General features: G+C 26.2%; 1 protein-coding gene and 1 long non-coding RNA gene across 3 annotated transcripts in view; one reads left to right on the top strand and one right to left on the bottom strand.

The window, feature by feature from the left end:
- The window catches only part of LOC129983799 (homeobox protein extradenticle-like), a 307248-nt gene extending 297224 nt beyond the window's left edge, over nucleotides 1-10024 (bottom strand). The window contains exons 1-2 of one of the 2 annotated variants that reach the window (XM_056093436.1): nucleotides 9559-10024; nucleotides 9300-9373 (exon numbers count right to left, since the gene is read on the bottom strand). In XM_056093436.1, coding sequence (XP_055949411.1) covers nucleotides 9300-9373; nucleotides 9559-9788 — 304 coding nt within the window. In that variant the 5' untranslated portion in view covers nucleotides 9789-10024. The remainder of the gene's footprint in view (nucleotides 1-9299; nucleotides 9374-9558) is intronic. The other variant, XM_056093437.1, reaches the window with a different exon arrangement.
- A 169-nt stretch (nucleotides 10025-10193) lies between these two features.
- Nucleotides 10194-23252, top strand: LOC129983801 (uncharacterized). The gene is made up of 4 exons (XR_008785455.1): nucleotides 10194-10311; nucleotides 10587-10675; nucleotides 22063-22101; nucleotides 23119-23252. It is a non-coding gene; the product is annotated as an uncharacterized LOC129983801 (long non-coding RNA).
- The last annotated feature ends 289 nt before the right edge of the window (nucleotides 23253-23541 follow it).

The raw sequence follows: 23541 nt of genomic DNA, 5'->3' as shown, positions 1-23541 counted from the left end.
AAAACAATCATTGTAATATATATGTATACTTAGTTTCATTTAAAAATAAAAATTAAATGAATTTTATAACCCATTTAATTTTAGTTACCTACCAATCAGTAGTGAGTAAAGAATTGATAATTAAAACATGAACATCAAAATAACTAATAGCGAAACGCAAAAGAATTTACAAAAAATGATAATAATAATTTTCCAGAAAAACATTCCTTTGCGCTACACTATTCCTACTGTTTTTAAAATTACTGATGACTTTAAAATTCGACAATCAAAACACAAATCAAATTTGATTTTAAAATAACGAAATACAACAAGATATTTTAATTTTATAAGTATTAAGTGACTTATGGTAGTATGGTGACTATGATGGATGGTTAATTCTTATTATTGCTATTAAGTCTGAAAAATATAATTAATCTTAAAAACAATTGTAACGAATGCATAAAACTAGTCTAAAACGGCTTTTGTGAAATATTTATTTTTACTTATACATATTTCAATAACTTCTTTAACATATATCATTGGCTTGGTTCAGAAGTATGCTGAGTGCAAAATTTTAAATATTTTGAGTGCAATATAATTTGAGGCGCAATATTTAAACAAACATATAAATTTTTTTTACATCAGAATGAAACAGTAATCTTAAGTTAATTTTTAAAATTTTTACAAAAAAAAAATACATAAGGGGGAAAGTTATGAAAAACAAAAATGTTAAGGTTCTTTAACAAATATCATGTGAAGACCTTGGCTAAGAAGTCAATTTTTCATTTAATTCAAATATAGGCTGATTTTTTTTTTTATTTTTTTTTGAGCTATTTGTAGTTTGTTTACCCCCGTTATGTAATTCTGGAGTTTGAATTATTGGAATGCTAAATTCATTCTGAATAAGAATATCTACAGAAAAATTATATGATGGTTTATTTTCATGAAACTTGTATCGTATAACATACCTCAATTTATTTTGAGGAAAAAAAAAATATTTATTTTTGATGAATATGATTACAGAATCGCATTTTCAGCCTCTCATATGTAGTCTGATTTAATAAATAAAAAAGAATTTTAAATTGGAAGAGTTGAACACGTATCAAACGCAAAATCAAAAGTTTTTATTTTTATTTTTATTTTATTTTTTAAATATGCGAGAGCACCGATGCTCAATGCTGTCTGCATTGGTATATATATCTTTAGAACTATTTCATGAAATTATACAAAACAAATATTTTAGCTTAATTTTAGAATTTTAGTTTTGTCCTTTATCGCCATTATCATTTATAATGGGAAAAAATGCAAACGAAATAAATGTTGCGATCATTTTTGTAACAAAAAAAAAGGCATTCAAGCAAAAACTAAACAACTTTGAATTAAATTTGCATTTGTTTAACTTCATATGTATCTATACTTTAATTTTGTTTTCATACAGTTTAGATGCTGTTAAGCAACCAAAAGTTAACTAGTGTTTTTTTTTTTTTTTTTTAAGCAACCGCAAGTTTACTAGAGTGGCTTTTCTCTATACATAAAAATATATATGCTAGGGATTATTATTGCTTTATCATGAAAAAAATATTTATATTATCCTAAGAAAATTAACAATCACTTTTTTTACAGGAAGTGACTGAATAACAACAATTATTTTAAGTTTTCACCAACAAACATAAAATTACATAATGTTATAAAAGTTGCTGATTTTACAGAAATATTCTTTTAAAGAAAAATTTACATTTTTTTTTCTCTTCTTTTTGTACAATTCAATCAATTTTGCCTGGTTACTACAATATTATATATGATTTCAAATAATAATATAAATTTTGAATTGTAAAAAGGGCAATTAAAAATATTAAAACTAAATTTAAGAATTTATTGATTCAAAAAAAGAGAGGAAAACAGTTATTTTTAACATTGAAGATTCGCCTATTTTATACCCTTAAATATTTAAATTTTTATTTATTCACAAATCTTAGAATTAAAGCAAAAAAAAAAAAAAAATGTTCATTAAGATTTCATAAACCTTCCATTTGAAGCAAGAATGACTTAGTAACAAACAACTTTTGATGCATTATAAAACTCTTTACTCTCTTTGAACAAATAATATTGTTTTGTAAATTAAAACATTTATTCTGGCATTAGAATGGCGTTTTAATATAGTAATAAGAAGAGTTGTATGTGTAATACGCTTCGCATATAATTATTTAAAATTATTATCAAATGCATTGGTTCACATAAAGTGGGACATGACAACTATAAAGCGCTTGTCTAAAAGTCTACAATTGGTTCAGATCAATCCTGATCATCCCAGACGATACTAGCCGCGTGCATAGTTAGTTTAGATAGTAGAAATCGCAAAGCGAGATGCAGCTTCGACGAACACAAAGGAAGGGTGCACTACAACTTTCAATAGCGCTACCAATATAAAGAAAATGAGAAGGAAAAAAATGCTAGACATTTAGCTACCGCTCTATTGAAGTTAGACTAAGGTATACGGACCAGAAGTCTGGCAACAAAATGGCTATCGAGCACAGTATACACGAAAAAATACAACAGACGGTCCCAAAAGAAGCCTTATGTATATGGACAGTTATCCCTCCCTTCACCTTCTCCCCTACGTTGGGACGACCCACTGAGGGCCCCCTGGCACCATCCCACTTTCGGAGAACGAGGAGGAGGAGGTAGGGTCTAGTTTCCCCTTGGTACTTTTTGTTCGTAGGATGTTTCAAAAAAGGGGCGATGCTTTGAGTGACAGGGCAAGCTTGAAAGAGGGGTAAGAAAAATGGCATCCCTTTTTCCATACCCGGAATAGTGTTGGCTAGAAGTTAAAACTACAAATGTTGCGAAGCGGAAAAAAAAAAAACGATTCTACCAGATTTTTTAAATATAGATAAAATAAAGTTTTAATAATCTTGGACAGAGCCAGATACATACATTTGCCTTTCAAACAAAATTTTAAGAAAAAGCCCGTTCAATAGCTGACTCGCCAATGCAATTCAGCTACTAAAACGAATTGTTGAAATCTTATTAGATGCTTAAGCCGTATAATTTAAAATAATATAAAAAAAATAACAGCCATTTTTAGATCTCTGCCGTGGTTATAATTTTAAAAAAATGAAATCCATATCGAGTTTAATACAATTTTATAGCCTACAATAAGTATTTTTTTAAAAAAATATTGCGATTATTTAACAGCTTATTCATCAGTTTATTGACAAGGCAAAATAAATTAAACATGCTTACATAAATTCATTTTCTTGATATTGATATTATTTTCATCATTGTTATATTTTTAGATCGTTGTAAAGTCAACAATTAACATCTGTAAAGTCAACAATTAATATTTGTAAAGTCAACAATTAATATTTGTAAAGTCAACAATTAATATTACAATTGCAAAAATATGTAGATGACAGACTTTAAATGAATTCACAGAAATTCAAATATTTAAAATCATCGATTTTTTTAAACAAATTCATCATATTCACAACAGTAATAAATTGCAATTGATGTCCGAATAGAATGGTAATTGGTTCATTTCTGAAAAAAAAAAAAAAAAAAAAAAAAAAAAAAGGAATTTGTTACAGAATATTGAAAAACTCAATTATACAATCCCTTAATTTGTCATGCGCTTCAAAATTCTTTAATCATAACTTTAATTTTAGTACACGCATGCAAAATTCATAACCTGCAAATTCTTTAATTATACATATTTTGCCCCAATTTTCAATAAGATATAAATTCTGCATTTAAAAAAATAAGGAAAAAAAAGTTATGTTGTTAAAAATACCTTGCTTACAATATATTTTTTCAGAATGAAACTCTTTTCATATTTTTCAGAAATTCAAAAATATATTCTTGATCTACAAGAACAAGACATTATATATATTTTAAAACTGCAAAAAAACTGTTTTCATTTTAGTTTCGTTTTCAAACTATTTCTTACTTTAGATTGGTTACTTTTAAAACTGCAAACTATAAAAAGAACATACAAATATCAATCACATTTTTTTTAACGCTCTTTCTTAGAATAGCATCGCTGTCATAAATGATATATTATAAAAAATTTGCCATTAGTTTATTAGCCTTTCCTCTTAAATCTTGCAAATTAATTAGAATTTTGAGAAATAACTTGGTCTCCTTACATATTTCCGATCTCCTTTTCACCTCTAATTAAATTTATATAAAAAACATATCACATTTAATTCTGAATTAAAAAAAATCTATATTGTCATCCTATATACAGCTAGCTATCTTTGAAATAAAACATTACAACCACAAAATGATTTTTAAAAAATGCACGATACAAAATCGAAAAAGTTCTTCAATAATGTAATTAATATTTCAAAAAATTGCATTCGTAATAGATTAATTATATACGCTCACAGACGATACGATGAATGTCTTTTACAAAAAACATCGCAAGAAACTTAGCGAACTGATTCAAACCAGCAACAGGATAAGAGAAATAAATTTATGATATATGAAAAAGAAAGAAAGAAAAGTGCAGGCTGGTCTCACTCTCTCTCTTTTTTTTTTAATTTCAGCTATACTTAATCCATCTGCTGACGATTCTAACGAGCATACTTGCTAATAGGATTCCAGATATGAATCTGGCCTGTCTTACAATCAGAGACGCCATTAGGGAAGTTGACTTAATGAAACTTGAAGCCTGTAGCAGAAGATAGAAAATGCGAAACCAAGGCCGTTGGTAGAAAAAGGGAGAAAAAAATAATAAATAAATAAAATAACTTCGTAACACTTGAGAAACAACTCTGCCCACAGACGAATTTAAAATGTGTGACTATTTTCTTTTAATCTAAAGTAAGAAGAATAAAAAAACATTTTTTTTATTATTATTACTCCTTAGCTCTTATTTTAGTAGCACTGCTATCTCTTGTATTCTGCCCGTGTTAATTCCCCTTTTAAAGTTGCCCTTAAATCATTCTAGCGCCATTTTCGAAATATATTTTCATTCTTTCGTCATTATTAACTGCAGACGATATGGATAGTGTACCATTATGGAAAATATTACTTTTTTCATGTATAGTGTATCTTTCGTAGTCATCTATTAACACCCAGAAAAATGTTAATTAAACAATTCCACCTCATAATATTATGAGAGTCAGAATTCTTTTTTAAAGATTCGCAAACCGAGGTTATACTGCGTGCAATATATTATGAAAGCGAATGTTTCAGGAACAGCGCGGAATCAAATATTGACACAATCTACTTCTCTGTTGTTCTAACTTAGAGGGTGAAAAAAATTTTGATTGCTTGGACAGTCGCGCTTAGCTGTGTAAACGATAATATTAATTATGAAGGTTCCGAAACATGCACAATATTAACAGAACTTTTTTTCTCGTAGCGCTACAAGAGTTGTTGAAAATTGTTTGAATAATGCCAATACCAAAAAGTAATTTCACATTATTCTGTTACATGGAGAGTTAAAACTTTACTTTGGGTTAATTTTTTGATAAAAATTTTGCAATTGATTTCTGGGTTAATTTTCAAAGGAAAAAAAAAAAATTTTTAATCTTAATCTCCATGTTACCACTAATAAGCTTTCAAAACAATACAAAGAATGATAAGATTTAATTAAAATTTTAAGGGTCAACTTTTAAAAAATTTCCATCACTGTATCAATAATATAGTTAACAAAAATATCCATAGTAAAAACTGAAAAAATATTCATAAGGACACTTCAATAATTCAGAATATTCATTCAAATTTTCTTATTACTCTCATTTGCAAGTTTAAAGATATTTTTCAAACAAAATTTTAGAAAAGAAATTCATATAGTTTTCAAAGTTTGATTTGATATATGCAAGTATGCTATTTTCATTTTCTTTATATTAAACTGAAAAGTAATATCCATTTTTTTTTATGATTTTGTAATAATCATAAAAATATTCAAAAAATGATTCCAAAAAGGATTTTTTAAAAACATTTTTCTTTAGTAGGAATGTTTCATATACAGGCAAAAAGAGAATTACTTCTAGATTTACTTTTTACTACAATATTACCAAATAAATTAAATTTCTAAACCAGAAAAAAATGTATACCAAATTCCATTAAATCTTTAAATTAACTAAATTCTATGCAAGAGAATTTCAGAACTTTTTCTAAATTATTTTTAGAGTGCTTACATTATTTTGTAAAATAGATCTTATCTTAAAATGCAATAATTCTTAAAATTTTTGACTGCAGAGCAAAGCAAAGGAAAGGAAAAGTATAATCCATTTATACTATCTTCCAACTGCCATTTTGAAAGATTTCCAGACATTCTGAATTATATTTTATACACATAACTTAAAGGAAATAGATTAATAGATTCGTGTATATATATCTGTGTGTGTGTGTGCGTGCGTGCATGATTATACTACTTTGGAATCAATTAAGAAAAAAAGTTACTTTGTTGACTTAGAAAGTTTTGGTAACTAAGGGTTTTAATTTCAACCTATTTACCATTAAGAGTTAACTTAAAATATTTAAAAGCAAACTTAAAATTGGAAAATGTATAACTTTTTAGCAAAATAAATATAATTAGGATATTAAAATTAGTTAAACAGAAGTGAATCAAAAAGTAGCATTAGAAACAAGGTATTAGTATAAGAGAAAAACTATGAAATATAAAATTCGCATTACATTCAAAACTATATTATTTTTTAAAAAAAAATACTAGATTTTATATAAAATAATCTATTTTATTCTGAAGGTCAATGGCATTTACTACTAGTTTAAACAAATACTTATTTAACAACATTATAAAATTATAGAATTATTTCACTTAAATTATTTAGAGAATTTTGGAAACGTAAGGAAAAGGATTCTACAGTCAACTTAATTTTCTTATAGAATTTTAAATTATTAGAATAATTTTAAAAACATAGTAATAAGATGAACAAATTGTGAGAAGATACTTTCTAAAACTCCAAGCAAATTTATTAATAATATTACTTGTATTCACAACTAGATTTAAGAAAAAAATTGTTACAAATTAAAAGCTACTTTCAAATTTCATGAAGATTCAATAAATTATAGTTACAAAAGTTTTTTCTTTTTCCATTTTACCTTTTCATATTTAAAATTTTCAATTGATTAACTATGAATGGAAAAATTATTATAAGTAGGTAATAATTATTGTAACAAATCTTAGAAAGTAAAGTTTTGTGCATGATTTTTGACAAAGGGCATAAATACTATGAAAAAAATTGCTTTGTGCCAAAAGGTGCGTTTTGTTAACTCTTCTTTAAATCATTTATTAAATTTGTCAAAATGTCTATAGGATAGAAGTTATACATTATTTATTATTTAAAAATAAGCAGAATTAGTTAATAATTACTTAAATATTAATAATTGTGATACCATTTCATTTGTAAAAAATTCTTCAACATTTATATGCAATTCTATTTAGCTTTAGAACATACTATTATATATTATCATACAAAAGTTCTTCAGTTATATCAGAACACAAAATTTAAACTTTTCTTTATCATACTGCAAAAGAAATTTATTTTCTACAATAAATATATATGGTGTTTTCAACTTAAAGCTACAATTGAAAGTCACAGTATATTATCAAAGATTTAACTCTTTTATACATATATGCGATACTTTATACCTCTTGCAATATTTTAGTATTAAAAAAAAAAAATTTTTCAATCATTATTTTTAATGATTTTTTGAAGACAGCAGATTTTTATAATTTATTTTTACACATTTTCTGCGAAATCAACAATTTTATTTAAAATTGCTTTAAAAAATTGACAACTTTGTATATAAAATATTTCCTGTATATTGTGTGCATTTAAATGTTAAAAACAAATTTTAAATTTCATATTCATTTATAAACCATCATAATATGCATTTTAAGATATTGATACTGTATAGTAGAAAAGTAACAGCAAAAAACCATGTTACAACTCAACTTCATATACATATATTTTAACCATGAAGTTTCATCACTTAGTTTAATTTTGAGACATAAAGAAATAATACATAGGATTTTTTATTAACCATGAATTCAATTTATTTCTGCTTAAAAAATATAAGCACATTTATAAGTAGAGTACTATAAATTTTAGTGATTGCCCAGCTGTGAATATAACATAAAAACAAATATATTTCTTATGAATTAAAAGTTAATACTAAATCTGACTATTTAAATACTTGGCTTAAAAGTACATGATATTTTATTTCTAAAAACCTTTATCTTCTTTTTATAAATTTAAAATTAAATTAACTCTTAACTTAGAGCTAATCATTCTCTATGATTGATTCTCATTTTGTGTCATTTATATGATTAATAATAATATAATAGGACAAAAAAAATTGGTTTTAACTTTCATTTTCAAATAATAATTTCTGTCTTAGTATTTCAAACAAACATTTTAAGATCTAAACTATAAAAAAAAATGATTTAATATTATATAAATTTTATTGAACAATTTCTACATTTGATTTTTTTTATGGAACACATAAATAACAAATTGATGAGAAAATATTTTACATATTTTATTCTAAAAATTATTTCTTAATCAATACTTTAGCTTATTTCAAAAGTTAGGTTTTTAAAATGAATGACTTCAGTAAGATCAATTCAAATTCTAAATTAATTTACAAAAATGTAATGTGATATTATGGTAGTTTTCTCAAAACTGATACTATAGTAAAAAAAAGCTAATAATGGTTATTAAACTATTCACAAAATTTGATTCAGCCGTTTCCTACTATTAATATAGTATAAGCAAAATTAATCTTTAATTGGACAAATCGCGATAATCTCAATATGATAAGACGATATTATGACAAACAAATCTTAAAAAAAATATTATTAAAAATCACTATTAAAAATAAAAGATATTTATATTCTATGATAAATCATTTATTAAAAGAATTATTAGAAAGAAAATGTATTAAAATACTAATTTCTACTTAGTAAATAAACGCTTTCATGAGGCCATGGTAAACAACGACAGAGTTACACGGCAATGTAAACAAAGACCAAACTCGATCGAAATGAATTATGTTTGAATTTTGAAACCTACCATTTCCGTTTGATCACCAAAATACGACTCATTGCATTAAAATTTAGAATGTATTTCATTATTTCTCTATTTAATGCCGAACAAAAATGTCATATCGCGGAAAAAGAAATTTAAATTGGTTCTATAACTCTAAGATGAAATATGATACAATTTTAGGATATATGTAAATGCTTCATACTTTTCGGTTCCCGTTAACAGCCATTAAGACGTGTATATTGAAATAGATTATAAAATATTGCGATAAATAAAATTGTAAACAAAGCCACTCACCTGTTTTTTCCTTGATTTCACAAAGAACGCTAAACAATGCTGGTTTCATTCGATGACAGTTCAACGTGTGTTTCCTACATGAGAGAAAAAAACAACTCTCATTATAGGATCACTCGAAAAAAATAAAATAAAAAATTTGCATAAAATCCACATGCGGCCGTATTTTGGCCAGACAACGGTCGAATTCGAGCAGCGCGCCGTTGTTAGGCTTAGCACGCCGTTGCATAATAATTTACTAGCACCGATAGTAGTACCCTACCTCGCTTGTGCTTCGTCCAAACTTTGGTCCGTAATGTTCATGATTTGTTGAAGGATTTCTGAAATATCATGCTTAGGAGCGTCCTGGTCAGGGGTCCCCCCTTGGGATCCCGGGTTGACCACATGAGACGGTTGGCCCATTCCGTAGCCGTGTTGGGGCCCTACATGGCCGGCCATGCTCGCTGATGGGAGTTGTGAGACAGGATGCAGCATTGTATGCTGATCGTTCATTCTACGAGTTACACACTCGTAAGAGGGGCCTTCAGATGTTGCAGGGGCCCCTACAGCCAGCAAGGCACAGTCTTAGTTCAGCACCGAACCCTTTGCCGACCGACATCCATAAAACCAGCAGCACTCCGCACGCTACACTAAAACTGACTATAATTGAGTATTTTGATTGGAATACTTTTGACGGACAGGCAAGCGGCTCCAAGGTGGGTTGAACGATAATGCCAGTCAAGCCACTTCGCCATAAAAGATGAGCGTATGCCGCGACGATGACGACGTCATCGATTAGAGCGACCAATCACGGCGCTGCGTCATGCTCACATTTCGCCAGCACACGAACGTCAATCACGGGACTTGGCTCCGCCCTTTACTGTGATGGATGGTGAGCGGAAGTTCCGGTTGGAGAGGAGCGCATGCGTCCAGATTTCTCTATGAATGTCGGGAGATTTCTGCAATGGCAATGGCGGTTGTATTTTCGTTTGCGGCAATCGGAAGAAATTGTGGATATTATTATGGTTTCACCAACGTAAATATTTGCTATATTGAGTGAAATTTTGTTTTTTATTCCTATATAATTTCTAATTTTGTCCGCTACATATTTAAAATCGCTTAATTCGAGTTCTGATAACGCGTGCTTGTTGAGATGCTTTGTTTATTTTTTATTACTTAAAACAAAACAATCCTTACATTTTTTTACCTTTAAAATTAAACGAGGAGACATTTTCCAGTTATATTCGAATTCATATTTAAATATTCCCTTGACTTTTTCGTAATATCTTCTATATATTTTTTTCCAAACAGAAAGCGATTGAATTTCCTGAAACATGTTACTCAATACTGATTTGTTTGCTATTTTTGATTAAAATTTTGGATTTCATTCATCTTCGTTGGTATGTATGCATTTCGTTTCTGTTTCAATGTTTTTTCATGTCATAATAAAGAAATCATTCATCAATATCAATTTAAATATGTTCTTAATTTTTAAATGTATTCTTTTTTTTATTCTTTTAATGTGATTTAATAAATTAAATATGAATTTTATTTCTAAAGTAAAAAGAAAGTGTTTGATAACTATGCATATTTTAGAATATTTCTAATTTTCATTCTAAGTACATCCAATAAATATATATATTTAATTTATCACACTGCTAACTGCAGTACTTACTGTAATTTCTGTCTTACTTCCTTTAATAAATTTATTATATTTACTGCTTCCTCTATTGTTATAGCTGGCACAGTATAGCCAGAAATGGCTTTTGCGCCATAAAACACTACAAAACCAAAACCAAATCTATTGTTATAGCACAGGAAATTAGCTTTGAAATCATCTTCCTTTTTTGAAATAGCATTAACTATGTTCATTAAATTTTAAATATACTCTGCTTTTATTACTAACAAATTTATTAACTATGAAGCTAGTCTGTAACTTTAGTTAGAATTTAGTCTATAGCTTTATAGAAAAGATACTTTTCAAAATTTAATTGGACATACATATGTTAAATTTATATATGACTGAATAACAATCAACTTAGGATTATATGCAGAAAATTTTACATTATGTAAAAGACAAATGTTGCTTTTATTTACTGATTGTTAGATTATAGAAAATCATGGGCTGAAAGCATTCATTTATTAATTTCTATACAAAATATTGATTAAATAAAAAATAATTGTGTAAAATTTTCTTTTTATTGAATTAAATTTTATAAGATATTTATCTTTTTTATGAAATAATGTGTGAGTGTTATGAGAAGTTTAAATTTTAACATTAAATTTTTAATAAAATGGATTTATTAACTTTTCTCGTAAATATATTATTATTTTGAAACTGAAAAGTATCTGGGACTTATATGGCCTCTTAAACTTTTAAATCTCTTCAGTTTCATAAATTTCTAAATATTTCAGTAAAAATTTTGAAAATATAAATTGACTTTTAAAAATATTGTAAAGTTTTGAAATTTGAATTTTAGAATATGTTTTATTATTATTATTATTATTTGTTATGTTTAAAATTAAAACAGATAAAAAAAACTATAACAAAAAGTTTCTCTTTATTATGTTTTGAATAATATATTTACTTGCTTTTATAGATATATATGAAAAGAATGAAAAATAACTAACATTGCATGTATCTCTTCCCAAAAATTGATAATGTTTAATTTTCTTATGCCATTTTTTAAATTTAAAATAGAAATTGATTTCTTAAGAAATAATGAAACCATTTATTTTAATTCCAGTTATTTAATAGAATGATTAATAAAACTTTTGATTTACTTATTTTATGTAAAATTTCTTCCCTGCTTTCTACTGAATTATATTTAAGATTTTAACATCTAAAATAAAGATATTTATTCAGTTGGTAAAAGAATTCTTGGGTTTTTTTATTGATTTAAATGATAATTAAATTTATTATTTTTTGGACTTTTGCTTTTCTTTTATTAGAAAAATAAATTTATTTGGTGCAGATAATGCTATATGAATTAATCTTGCCATATACTTATTTTTTTGCTCAGATTTTTACATTTACATTATTTTATTATAAATAAATTCTCTAAATAAACATTATTTATGTATAATGAATTTCATATATCTGGTTAATAAGCCTTGTTTTGGTAAACATGTATACATAGATACTTAGCATTATTTTATGTTTCATATTCACTTTTTTTTTTAAAAAAAAATTATGCTACCAATATACATATTTAAAGCAATTTTTAATTCCTTAATCACTGCTTTGTTTCATAAAAAATATTTCATAATTTTCTATAATCATTAAAAAAAATATTCTGCAGTTTTGAAAAATTCGTTTTTTCAATAATTTTTTGGTGAATTTAGGTGTATGCTCCACTTAACTGATATATTTCTGAGCTATGCTATTAATGATATTTGAATGATTAATTATGAATGAACAATAAGTATATATATATTATGAATTCACTTAAAAGCAAGTTTTTTAACTTATAAATTTTGTTAAAGTTTTTTTTAACATATTTAAATTACATTTTTTCTTTTAAGCTATAATTTAAAAAAATAATTAGCCTCTTTTTTATTAAATATGAACAATTATGAAAAGACTGTTTACATTTCAAAATTAAGTATTAAAAATGGATTACAGTTACATATTTGCTATTAACTCTATATTATACCAAAATAATAACGAAGTTTCTTTATACTTTTTTAAGTTCGATATTATAAAATTCTCTATACTTTGTTTTACAATCATTTAAATGAGTTTTAGTTATCTTATTTTGGCGTTTTCGTTTCGATCAATTAAAAATTTTTAAAAACAGTTTTGATAATTTCTGCAGAATATGTACGATTCTACATTTATCTCTTATTTTGTAAATTGACAAAAACGCTTATTGTACTTAATTATATTTTTAATATAAAATCGCGAGTTATTTTATATATTGCGTATTTTGCATCAGAAAAAAAAAAAACTTAATGAGGTTTATGATTTAATGGGGTCGTATCGCCATCTAGTGTATAATTCAAAAACTAAGTGATATTTCTACAGACCTTCTATAATGTTACGAAGACAACGTTATTTGGAAATCAAGTTTAAATTCCTGTGATTGAGAATTTTTAAAATTATATCAGTGCCTGCAATTTAGTTATTTTTTCTAGAATTTATTATTTTTTAAATTTGTTTCATGTAAGTAAATATTTTCTCCGAAAGTTGGTTTCTCGAAAATAAGATTGTCGATATATTTGCAAATTTGTGTTTTATTAATATTGTATTCATTAAGAATATTTATATAAATTTTTATAATAATTATGAAATATTTCTAAAAGATTTTTTTTTATATAAAAACGGTTTTTTGGTAGCCATTTTATGTTTTGATTATTTATTTGTAATGAATTAAGCAATGGCTTATATTTAAAACTTTGATGTTATTTTATATTCAGTTGTACATTAAAAAGTTATATTTTTATAACTCACCAAGAGTAAACTTTCTTCGGACGGCTTAAATAGTATGTAGATAAATGACACAGTGTTTCTAGTTGAGACGTTCGTTCATTTTTTCTGCAGAATAATAGATATTATTCGAATTTTAAATTCCTCAGTTACAGTTAGGGATTGCAATACCGGTATACCGAATACCGGTATTTTGAGCCATTTGTACAATTTTGTAATACCGGTATTCGCAAGTTTAAATACCGGTTTTTCGGTATTTACTAGAAATTTTTAAAATTGTCTCCACTATATGTTCAGGGATCGCCAACATGACAAAATAGCATACGTTTTTGTTTTTATGTCTCCCTAACGGGCGAAATTAATTAGTTAATTAATGGCCTAATTAATTGCTTAAATCTAAAGTAGCGAAATATGGATTATCCCTGAAGAAAATATTGTATCCATAACGACTGATGGAGCAACAATTATGAAAAAAGTTGGAAAGTTGATTGGTGCAAATCAGCAGTTGTGCTATGCACGTGGAATTCAATTAGGAGTAATAGATTTATTATACCAAAAAAATAAAGAACAGAAGAATCCAAATAATGTGGATATAGAAACTTCGGATTCCAACTTTGAAGAGAGTAAGAGTGAGAGTGATATTGACAATGAAGATAATGACAATGTAATTGTTGAAGAAGATATTGCTAATGAGGATGAAATATTAACCTATCAAGAATTGCTTCCTATAATTTATAAAGTTCGAAAAATTGTTAAGATATTTAAACGTTCCTCTATAAAAAGGATATATTACTAAAATATATACTAACTGAAAATAAAACAGAATATATGTTAATATTAGATTCTAAAACACGTTGGAACAGTTTACTCCTAATGATGGAACGATTTTTGAAACTGAGAAATCCAATCCAAAAAGCAATAATCGATTTAAACCCGTAAATTAATTTTTCAGATAGTGAATTCGACTTAATATCCAGAACTATATCAGTTCTACTTCCAATAAAACTGACTATTGAGGCATTATGTCGGAGAGATTCTAATTTTTTAACAGCTAATGCAACAATAAATTTCATGTTGCAGTCACTGAAAGAACAGCACACATCACTATCTAAAGAATTACATTGAAAAATCGCACAGAAGAAAAGCATACCGAAATAGAAAATGTCTTATGGTATTTAAATAATTAAAATGATTTTAAAAATGAAAATGAAAAAGAAGAAAAGAAAATAACCAATTCAAATCTGATTAAGTTTAGAGTAAATTTTCTTAAAACTTTTTACCCACAAACCTATCCACATTCAGAATTCGGTTCAATTATCGAAGATTATGATGTCACTACTGTCGATAGTGAAAAGGAATTGTCTTTTGAACAAAAATTAGAATTAGCGATAAATAAAAAAAATTTCAACGAACCAAAATACAATACAGAAATCAGCTATATCCAAAACCATCCGACGAGAAATCGATTTATTTGAAGATGAGGGATTTAGAGGTAAATACTTGAAAAAAATATCTCGCGCATTGCTAACAGTACCACCAGCTAGCGTAGATGCCGAAAGAGCATTTTCGACAGCTGGTAATTTTTACACAAAATTACTTTTCAGGCTTAATGACAGTACAATTGATGCATTATGTTTTTTAAGATCACATTTCAAAAATTTGTAATAGTACCACAGAATGAATAATGATATTTACACTTTTTTTTTGTGATTTAAATAAATAAGATGTTCCTTTACTTTTTTGTGATTATATACTGTTATAATTTATAAGTTACAAATTATTTTTGTGATATTTACACTCTCTAACAAAACCAGCTAATAAAACAAAGAAACACCTGTGTTTTCTTTCTTTCTCTAAAATTTCTAATACAGGTATTAAAACCGGTATCCCGGTATTAAGATTTAAAAAATACCGAAAACCGGTATTGTAATTTTGGTCCGGTATTGCAATCCCTAGTTACAGTTAGTAATTTTTTTTTTTTTCGATCGAATAGAAGTATTAACTTTTCGTCATATAATGATTATGATAATTACATTGTTAGCTTTGATAAATTTTATTTTACTGTTTTTGCCATGTGTTATTTTTATTTATTTATTTTTATTTTTTTGAAGGTGAAAGAAAGAGAAATATCTATTTTGCTTTAACACACCTTATAGATATTTTTTGAATGATGCATACAGACCATCACATTTTAATTCGTATTAATTATTCGTCATTTTTTTTTTTTTTTCAGTTTGGTGTAAGATTTTAATACTTATTACTTGATTAAATTATTTTCATAAGTAAGGTATGTTTATGTAAGCCATGCTGTTTTTTGTTTTTTTTTTATTGCTTATGATAATCTTGCCAAATAATTAAATAATACTATTACTGAACAAGGTCGTTTATTTTATACTATCTAAAAAATACTTTGATAATATTTAGAGTTTTATAATTATAATCTCTTCCAACAGATTATTTATTATAGATATGTCTATAAAATTAAGCTCCTTAGATTTTCCAATCACACGAATTCAAAAATAGAAAACATAATGAGAATTATATGGAATTTTTGGAATTATTTTAGCTATAAATGAATGAAACTTCAATAAGAATCCAGATATTAATTTTAACCAATCATCCGCTGTACTTAAATAGTCTTAAAATGTAGTCATGTTTTTTCTCATCCTTATTAGCATTTTTTTGTAGAGTTCTAAAGGATTCTAAATTGTTGGCGCAGAAAATCTTAGATGTAATTGAGTCTCAATTTTATTCATTGAAAAATAAAATTAATCATTTGTATATTTCTTTGTTTCCTAATATCTGAAACTAGCATTTGGCAACCAAGCTCAGAAAATTTGAGTCAGTTTGGATTCTATTGTTATCATTAATTATGTGTTAAAAATATTTGAAAACAATTTTTATTCTGAAATTTTCGTTCTCAAAATAAGATTTGCATGCTTTAATTTTTAGTATAAAGTTTTCCTTCTTAAAAAAAGGGCTAGAAAAAGTCGTTTAATTAAAAAAAAATTCTAGATTGGTAATTGCTTTTTTGAAAAATTAATTCTATTATTTTCTATGTTAAATTTTAGGCAAATTTTTTTTGCCGCATTTGTCACAGTGAGTTTTTATAGTTCGTTGTTGGAGGTTTAGTAAAAGCGATAACATTTCTCGTGAATAACGAATGGTTAAAGTAACGCTAGAATTTTTATTGCTGTTTTCTTTTTATCTCAAAATGCTCACTTAACGATAACTGGTTTTATTTCAAAATATGTAGATTTAAAATGTTTATTTTGGTTGTTGTTGTTTTCGCACATAAGCTAAATCTAGCCATACTGCGCTAAGCAAATAGTAAAAAAGGAATTCCAATAAAATTAAATTCTTAAAATAGCTTAAAAAATAAGATTCCAGAAGCAAGCGGATGCATTAAAAAAAACTACACATTAAAAAAATTTCGGGAAAAAAAATGAAAGACCTAAAACTATTGACACATGAAAACGGAAAATTAAACCAAATTTTTTAATGATTTCCGTCTAAAACCTTAACTGTGTTTATAATCGTTTCTGTTTCAAAAATGCTTAATACACACACATATACATGCCCTTAGTTTTTCTTAAACCAATAATTGGAAGTGAAAACATATTCAATTTTGTTGGATAAAAACTCAAAAGAGTAAGCTAAATTTTTTTTCTAATACTTTGAATTGCTGACGATTTTTTATTTAAGAATAATCTTTTCTTGACATATAAAATTCGATAGCTTTTCAATAAATCTTCAATATTAGAGAAAGTATACCTATTATATTAACTTCAGTCAATATATCTCGACTCCGTATTGTCAACAGATTACAACACACACTCGGCACTTTTAAATATTAAATAATAATTTTATTTTGTATTATGATTTTATGTGTGTGTTTATATATTTCTTAAAAAAGGAAAATAAGTTTACTTCGAAACTACCTAGTGGAGTTATCTTGTAAAGCGGCTAAAACATTTTTTTAGATTGTTTAGATACATTATATCCCATTTTTGTAATATATTTACTCTACAATTGTCTATGAAATGTTATTTTGAAGTTTTCCAATATCCAGAAGGAAAACAAAGTAATAAACCATATGTCGACGTCGTGATATAAATTATTCAAAATGCCATGTATGCAAATTTAAGACTGGATAAAGAACATACACGCACGCACTAAAAAAAACACCTATTGAAACGCAGTCGATAATTATTGTTTCACTGCGATAGAAAGAATTAATTATCGAAGCAAATCAGCATTGAAAAGTATAAATAAGCTTACTAAGTGAAATTTTATAATTCATTTATAATTATAAAATGTTAAATTTATTTTTTACAAAAAAAAACAAAAAAACTTTGTTTTCTAATCATGAATAAATGTCTGATATTAGTGCCGAATATGTAGTTAGAGATATCATTAAACAAAATTACTATATTAAGTCAACATACTTTCAAGCCCATATTTTAACATATCTTCAAACAGCCTTGAGTTGCAAAAACGCTACATGTAGCCATCGGCATTTTTTTTCCCCACATTTTTGAGTGTAATAAGTATAGCTACTTTATCCATGATAATACGCCGATCAAAATAAATTCTATTCTACCATTAGATAATGCTTTAAAGTAAAGCTTCTTAAGCGATGATCTTTCTATGATAAAATGCTTTAACAATTCGATATGTGATCGCAAAAATATGGGCAAAGAATGTTTCTATCAACTATCCAGTTTAAATAAGAAAATCCAGAAAGACATATCCTACTTGTAAATATATTTTATTACATTTTTTTGTCTGTGTCTTTAATTAATACTTGATTTTGCTTTTCTGTTTAACCCTTAAATACCTGATTTTTTTTTTTAATTTTGTGTTTTGTTTCTTGAATTAATCAGGTAAAAATGCTTTTTTTAAAATTACATTTTAAGTATGGTTTATGGCTAAGGAACAACTTATTGCCAATCGTCACCTCTGAAATTTAATTGAATATAAAAAGAATTGTGGAGAGTAATAAATCTGAACTTAATTATCTTTTCAAGTAGCAATTTTTAAATTCAATATTACAGAATAAAATTTTAACAAAACAAACAAATCGTATGAACAAAAACACAAAAAAAAGGACATACAGTCACAAGGGAAAATCATCACAGTATTTTTATTTTATCACTGCTGTGTTAATACTGTAAATTTATTTAATAACATTTTCAGCATTATCTTATTGGCAACAGCAGGCATTAGACCTTCAAATCAATTCTCATAATATTTTATAAGACAAAATTGGGTATGTTTGCTGAAAGACAACAATAATTAATTTAAGGTTAAATATATTCCGCTGTTGATATGCGCTGAAGTTTGGATAAGAGGGTACAGGCTGAGGTATCTCCCTCGTCATCTGATCTGGCTCAAAATTACGAGGTGCATTACCAAATAATTCCCGTGTCACTTCGAAGCGGTAAATTTATATAAATAAATTAAATCTGCTTATGTATATATTTTTTTTTCGGCATGCTTTTGTTCATAGACTGAATCGGGATATTTTTACCGTAGCAAGTCGAAAATGTTTCAATTCGTTTATAATTTATATTTACGAAAATTCGCTACATCTGTTACAGTTAAAAAGCACAAATTAAAAAAAAACTGTTAGTTTACTAATATCTGAATTTTTAGATTTGTAAACGAAAGTATAAAATATCTTAAATAATAGTAATTATTAAAATTTTAAAAAAGTTTATTGCAATTGAGTTTTATGGAAAACATAATTTTATTTTTAAATAGGTTTTATAATACTCATGAAAAAGGATATGTGCTGCGAGATAAAAAAGAATTTAATAGTATACATTTTTTATGTAAATTCTCCTTTTAAAAATGGAACAACCTCGAAAAGTAACATTTTCTTGCATGCCGACGTTAAGACTGAAATAAATTGTTATATGCCATGAATAATGTATTAAACAAAAAGAGCAGTTGCAAAGGATTTCCTTAAAAGAGTGAGTTTGTATTAAGAAAATTTCTTTATCTAATCACCTCAGGCGACCAGCTGGTTAGCTGGGGATATTGGTTAGATTTGATTATAGATAAACCATTTTTTATAACTCCGTGTTCTTGATTCCATCAAATTGTCTGACATTAAAATAGTGCTATTTTAATTGGCTTGGTTAAACTCTGTTTCTCGGGTACCTAAATTATTCTAATAGAGATAGTTTCATAACATCCTAACGCTATTAAAAACGTAAATATCCGGTTCATCTATTTTCTAAATTTCATGATACTGTAATTTCACTTTATTACTTTCTCGTATACGTAGATTATATGTAAATACGGAGAGATTATAATTATACTTTTATTTTACAGTGAATAAGTAAATATGCATATTTAGTTACGAATTCGTAGATAAATGCGTTAATATTATATGCAGCTAAAATCCGTTTTAAAACACTGTATGTGATATACATCTAATTTTTAATTAATGTATTAAAACTTTTTCAAACATCAGAAAAATAAATCTTTCACTCTTTCTCTCCATTTTAAGCATTTACATCATTTCATCTATGCGAAATTCAGAAATTTATGTAAAATTTTGAAGAAACGAATGATTATTTTCTACATTTTTTTTTAATTCTCTTTATTTACATTCATTTCGATCTATCTATGAATTGCAAAGGTAGAAAAAGAATCATGAAATTTTGATTACATATCTCTCAAGAAAAGTATAAAACTAATGGTGAGAATTGTAAAAGTAAACTTTGACTTCCTTTTAATAAAATAAATAATATAATGTTTTACCAATCCCAAATAATATCGGAATAAATTATTATAAACACTAGTCGCTTCAGAGGACAAGCTGGTTTGCCAGGAATATTAGTTATATTCAGAAAAATTGTTTAGGTATATCTTCATGCCCGTGACACCGCCAAATTGTTTAACATTAAAACAGTGTTATTGTAATGGGTTTACTTACATTGACTTTCATGCTTTGTATTTTGTGTACATGAACCTTTCTAATGGAGAAAACCCATAACACCATTGCGCTGTTTAAAACTTATATATCCTGTTTATTTTTCTTCCAAATTTCTTGATATTTCTCTTTCTTGTTTGTCTCGTAAACTACTCAGATATTAAATAGAATCCTTCTTTAGCTTTAAACAATGGAGGAAAAATGAAGTTATTCCATATTTGTCGAAATAATGAAAATGGTTCGAATTTCAGGGCAACAATGCAATATATTGTTGGAAATTAGATTAAAAAGAATGTTTTAAAAAAATTGCCAAAATTCAGCAAAATATCGCACAAGTTTTTAACTGGTATCATTACAAAGATATATATAATTTAAAAGTGACGTAAAATGCATTTTTATGCAGTGATGTTTTCGGAAGATATCATTAAAAAACGTCAAAATTCAGCTTAAATTATAATTTATTAAAATTTCTAAAAATCGCTCCAATGTGCTCATTCCCATCCTCCAAGGAATAATTGTGCCACATTATTAGCTGTAGGTAAATGGATCTGACCTGTAAAAGCCTCACACATTATTAGTACAAATTATTATTATTAATAATAATACTTTATATTGAAACTTATCTACATTAAAAAACGGCAGATTATCTACATTAAAATTAGAAATACTGCAAAACAAAAAAAACCTTTTAAAATGTATGTTTTGTATTATTTCTTTTGTAATAGTGAATAGAGACATAAAATGCCATTTTTTATTTAACATAAATTCTGTTTTTGACTAACTTGATCGCTGTATCGGTATTCAATCTAGAACATTCCTCTTATCAGTTCTACTTAAATGTTTTCTGTATGACGCCCCAGTATGTTTTGAAAGGCGAGTCTATGAAGATATGAACATGCATCCGTATGGATTCAAGCAATATTGATAATTATTATGTAATAATTATTCACGAATCAGTTATTTACCGCATTAACAATTATATCATACTACATAAGCGACTCTTAGCACATCTATGTATTTCATGTGTCACTCACTATATGTATATCACGGTTTGGAACTATAACCGCCCCCCCCTCAAAAAATTGCTTATCTGCTTACAACGTAATTCTTCATAGTTGTTCTTACCAAAAGAACCCTTTTTGAAATCGGGGTTAAATATTTTATTTCAAAAAAAATGTGTGTTTGAAATTTAAAAAAAATATATGTATATTAGAAGCCATCTTTCCAAAATTTAGATTTATGTGCTTTGTATTAGTTCTTGTAATCTATACTAGGTTTTTTTTTTCCTTTAATTTTTATTAGTAATTATTACGAAATGCTATCTGCTTTCCTTTGGAGAAAAAAAATGAAATATGTTGCTTTTTCAAATTTTGAAATATAAATAATTTTACCTTTATTATTTTTTTTTTCAGGTTCTTTTGGCCATCCACTTGTCTTTAACAGGATTTCAGGTGAAAAATTCCAATCTTTTAAATTGTTTTATGAATTTAGTTAGTTAAAAATCTCATTAATTGTTCAAATTGTAATTTCACTTTCTTTTAACATGTGAGTCACCACATTTTAACTTAAATATAAATTTTTATATGAATTCATTTTTTTCACCTCAAAAATAAAATAAAGGCTCTGTTATGGATGCAAAGAAAAATCATTCATTCTGTGTGTGTGATTATATTCTGTTCCTTAGCAATAACATCATCTATCTCATTTTTCTAAATTCTGCCAGAGGGGAAAAAAAATCAGAAATGTTCACTTGCTTGGAAAAAAAATTGCAAGCAATACAATTTTTCTCAAACGACGGTTTGTTCTTAAAATTGTAATCCTTTTTGCTAATTCTCCGTGCGGAGTTGATTTTTCGTGACTGGATAGTTGATAAACTTGTCATATAAAATATTATATACCACTTTAAAGACATTTTTCATTGATTAAATGCAAAATTCAATAATACCATTTATAAATATTGTTTAATTGAATATATATTTATTTGAGAATTTTTTTGAGTATTTTCAGTATTATAATGTTGCATGAGAATGGAAAACGGTGTCCTGCTGGAAAAAATGGAAAACGGTGTCCTGCTAAAAGCGGAAGACAGTTTTTAAAAAAATGTTATGTTTAAGAATAAAGGTCCACTTATCCTTGCAATTTTAACTATGTAAATTATACTATAAATATTTTATGCTGTAAATATTTTAGTTTTTCTAATTGAATTAAATATTCTTTTTTTTAGGGAATTATGTATAAGTATTTATAAATCGAAAAGCTACAGTTGCGGATAACAAACATTAACCATCATTATGAGCATAACTATATGTTTAAGATATATTTTTTTATGCCATGCATTAACACGAAACACTTGGTTATGTGTTTATTTTTATCATTGCTATTAGTATTAAACAAATTAATAGTAGTCATTCAAAAGTACTTTTTTTATTAAAATTTTATTTTTTTTAAATTTATTTTTATTTTTTCAGAAACATTTCTTACAAGTTCAATGAAAACAACTCTCCAGTAGACGAAGACAATACGACATCATGGGTTTGAAGTATGCATTAATTATCCTACATTTAATACGAATTATATTTTTAAAAATTTCTTTCAAGCAAAATATTCTCTTTTCCTGTATTTTTGCAATAAAATATCTTTTTTTAAGTCTTCATATTTGTCCAAATACTTATTGTATTAAGATTGTTTTTTCATTTACGGAGATTATGATTTTAAAACATTTATAATATATTTGCAGGTTTCTGGAAATAATAGAGTAATACAGCATTTAATGTGTGGCTACTAAGCTTAGACTTTAAAATTCTTATTTCTCCCTGATTGTATCTTGCAAAAAATCTTTTATTCTTTCGTAAGTAATGGCTTAGCAACTGAAGAGCATGAGAGATACAAAT

Source organism: Argiope bruennichi, chromosome 9, assembly GCF_947563725.1.
Source record: "Argiope bruennichi chromosome 9, qqArgBrue1.1, whole genome shotgun sequence".
Taxonomy (NCBI): Eukaryota; Metazoa; Arthropoda; class Arachnida; order Araneae; family Araneidae; genus Argiope; species Argiope bruennichi.
Note: the sequence above shows the minus strand (reverse complement) of the source record. Positions and strands in the feature narration are given on the sequence as shown.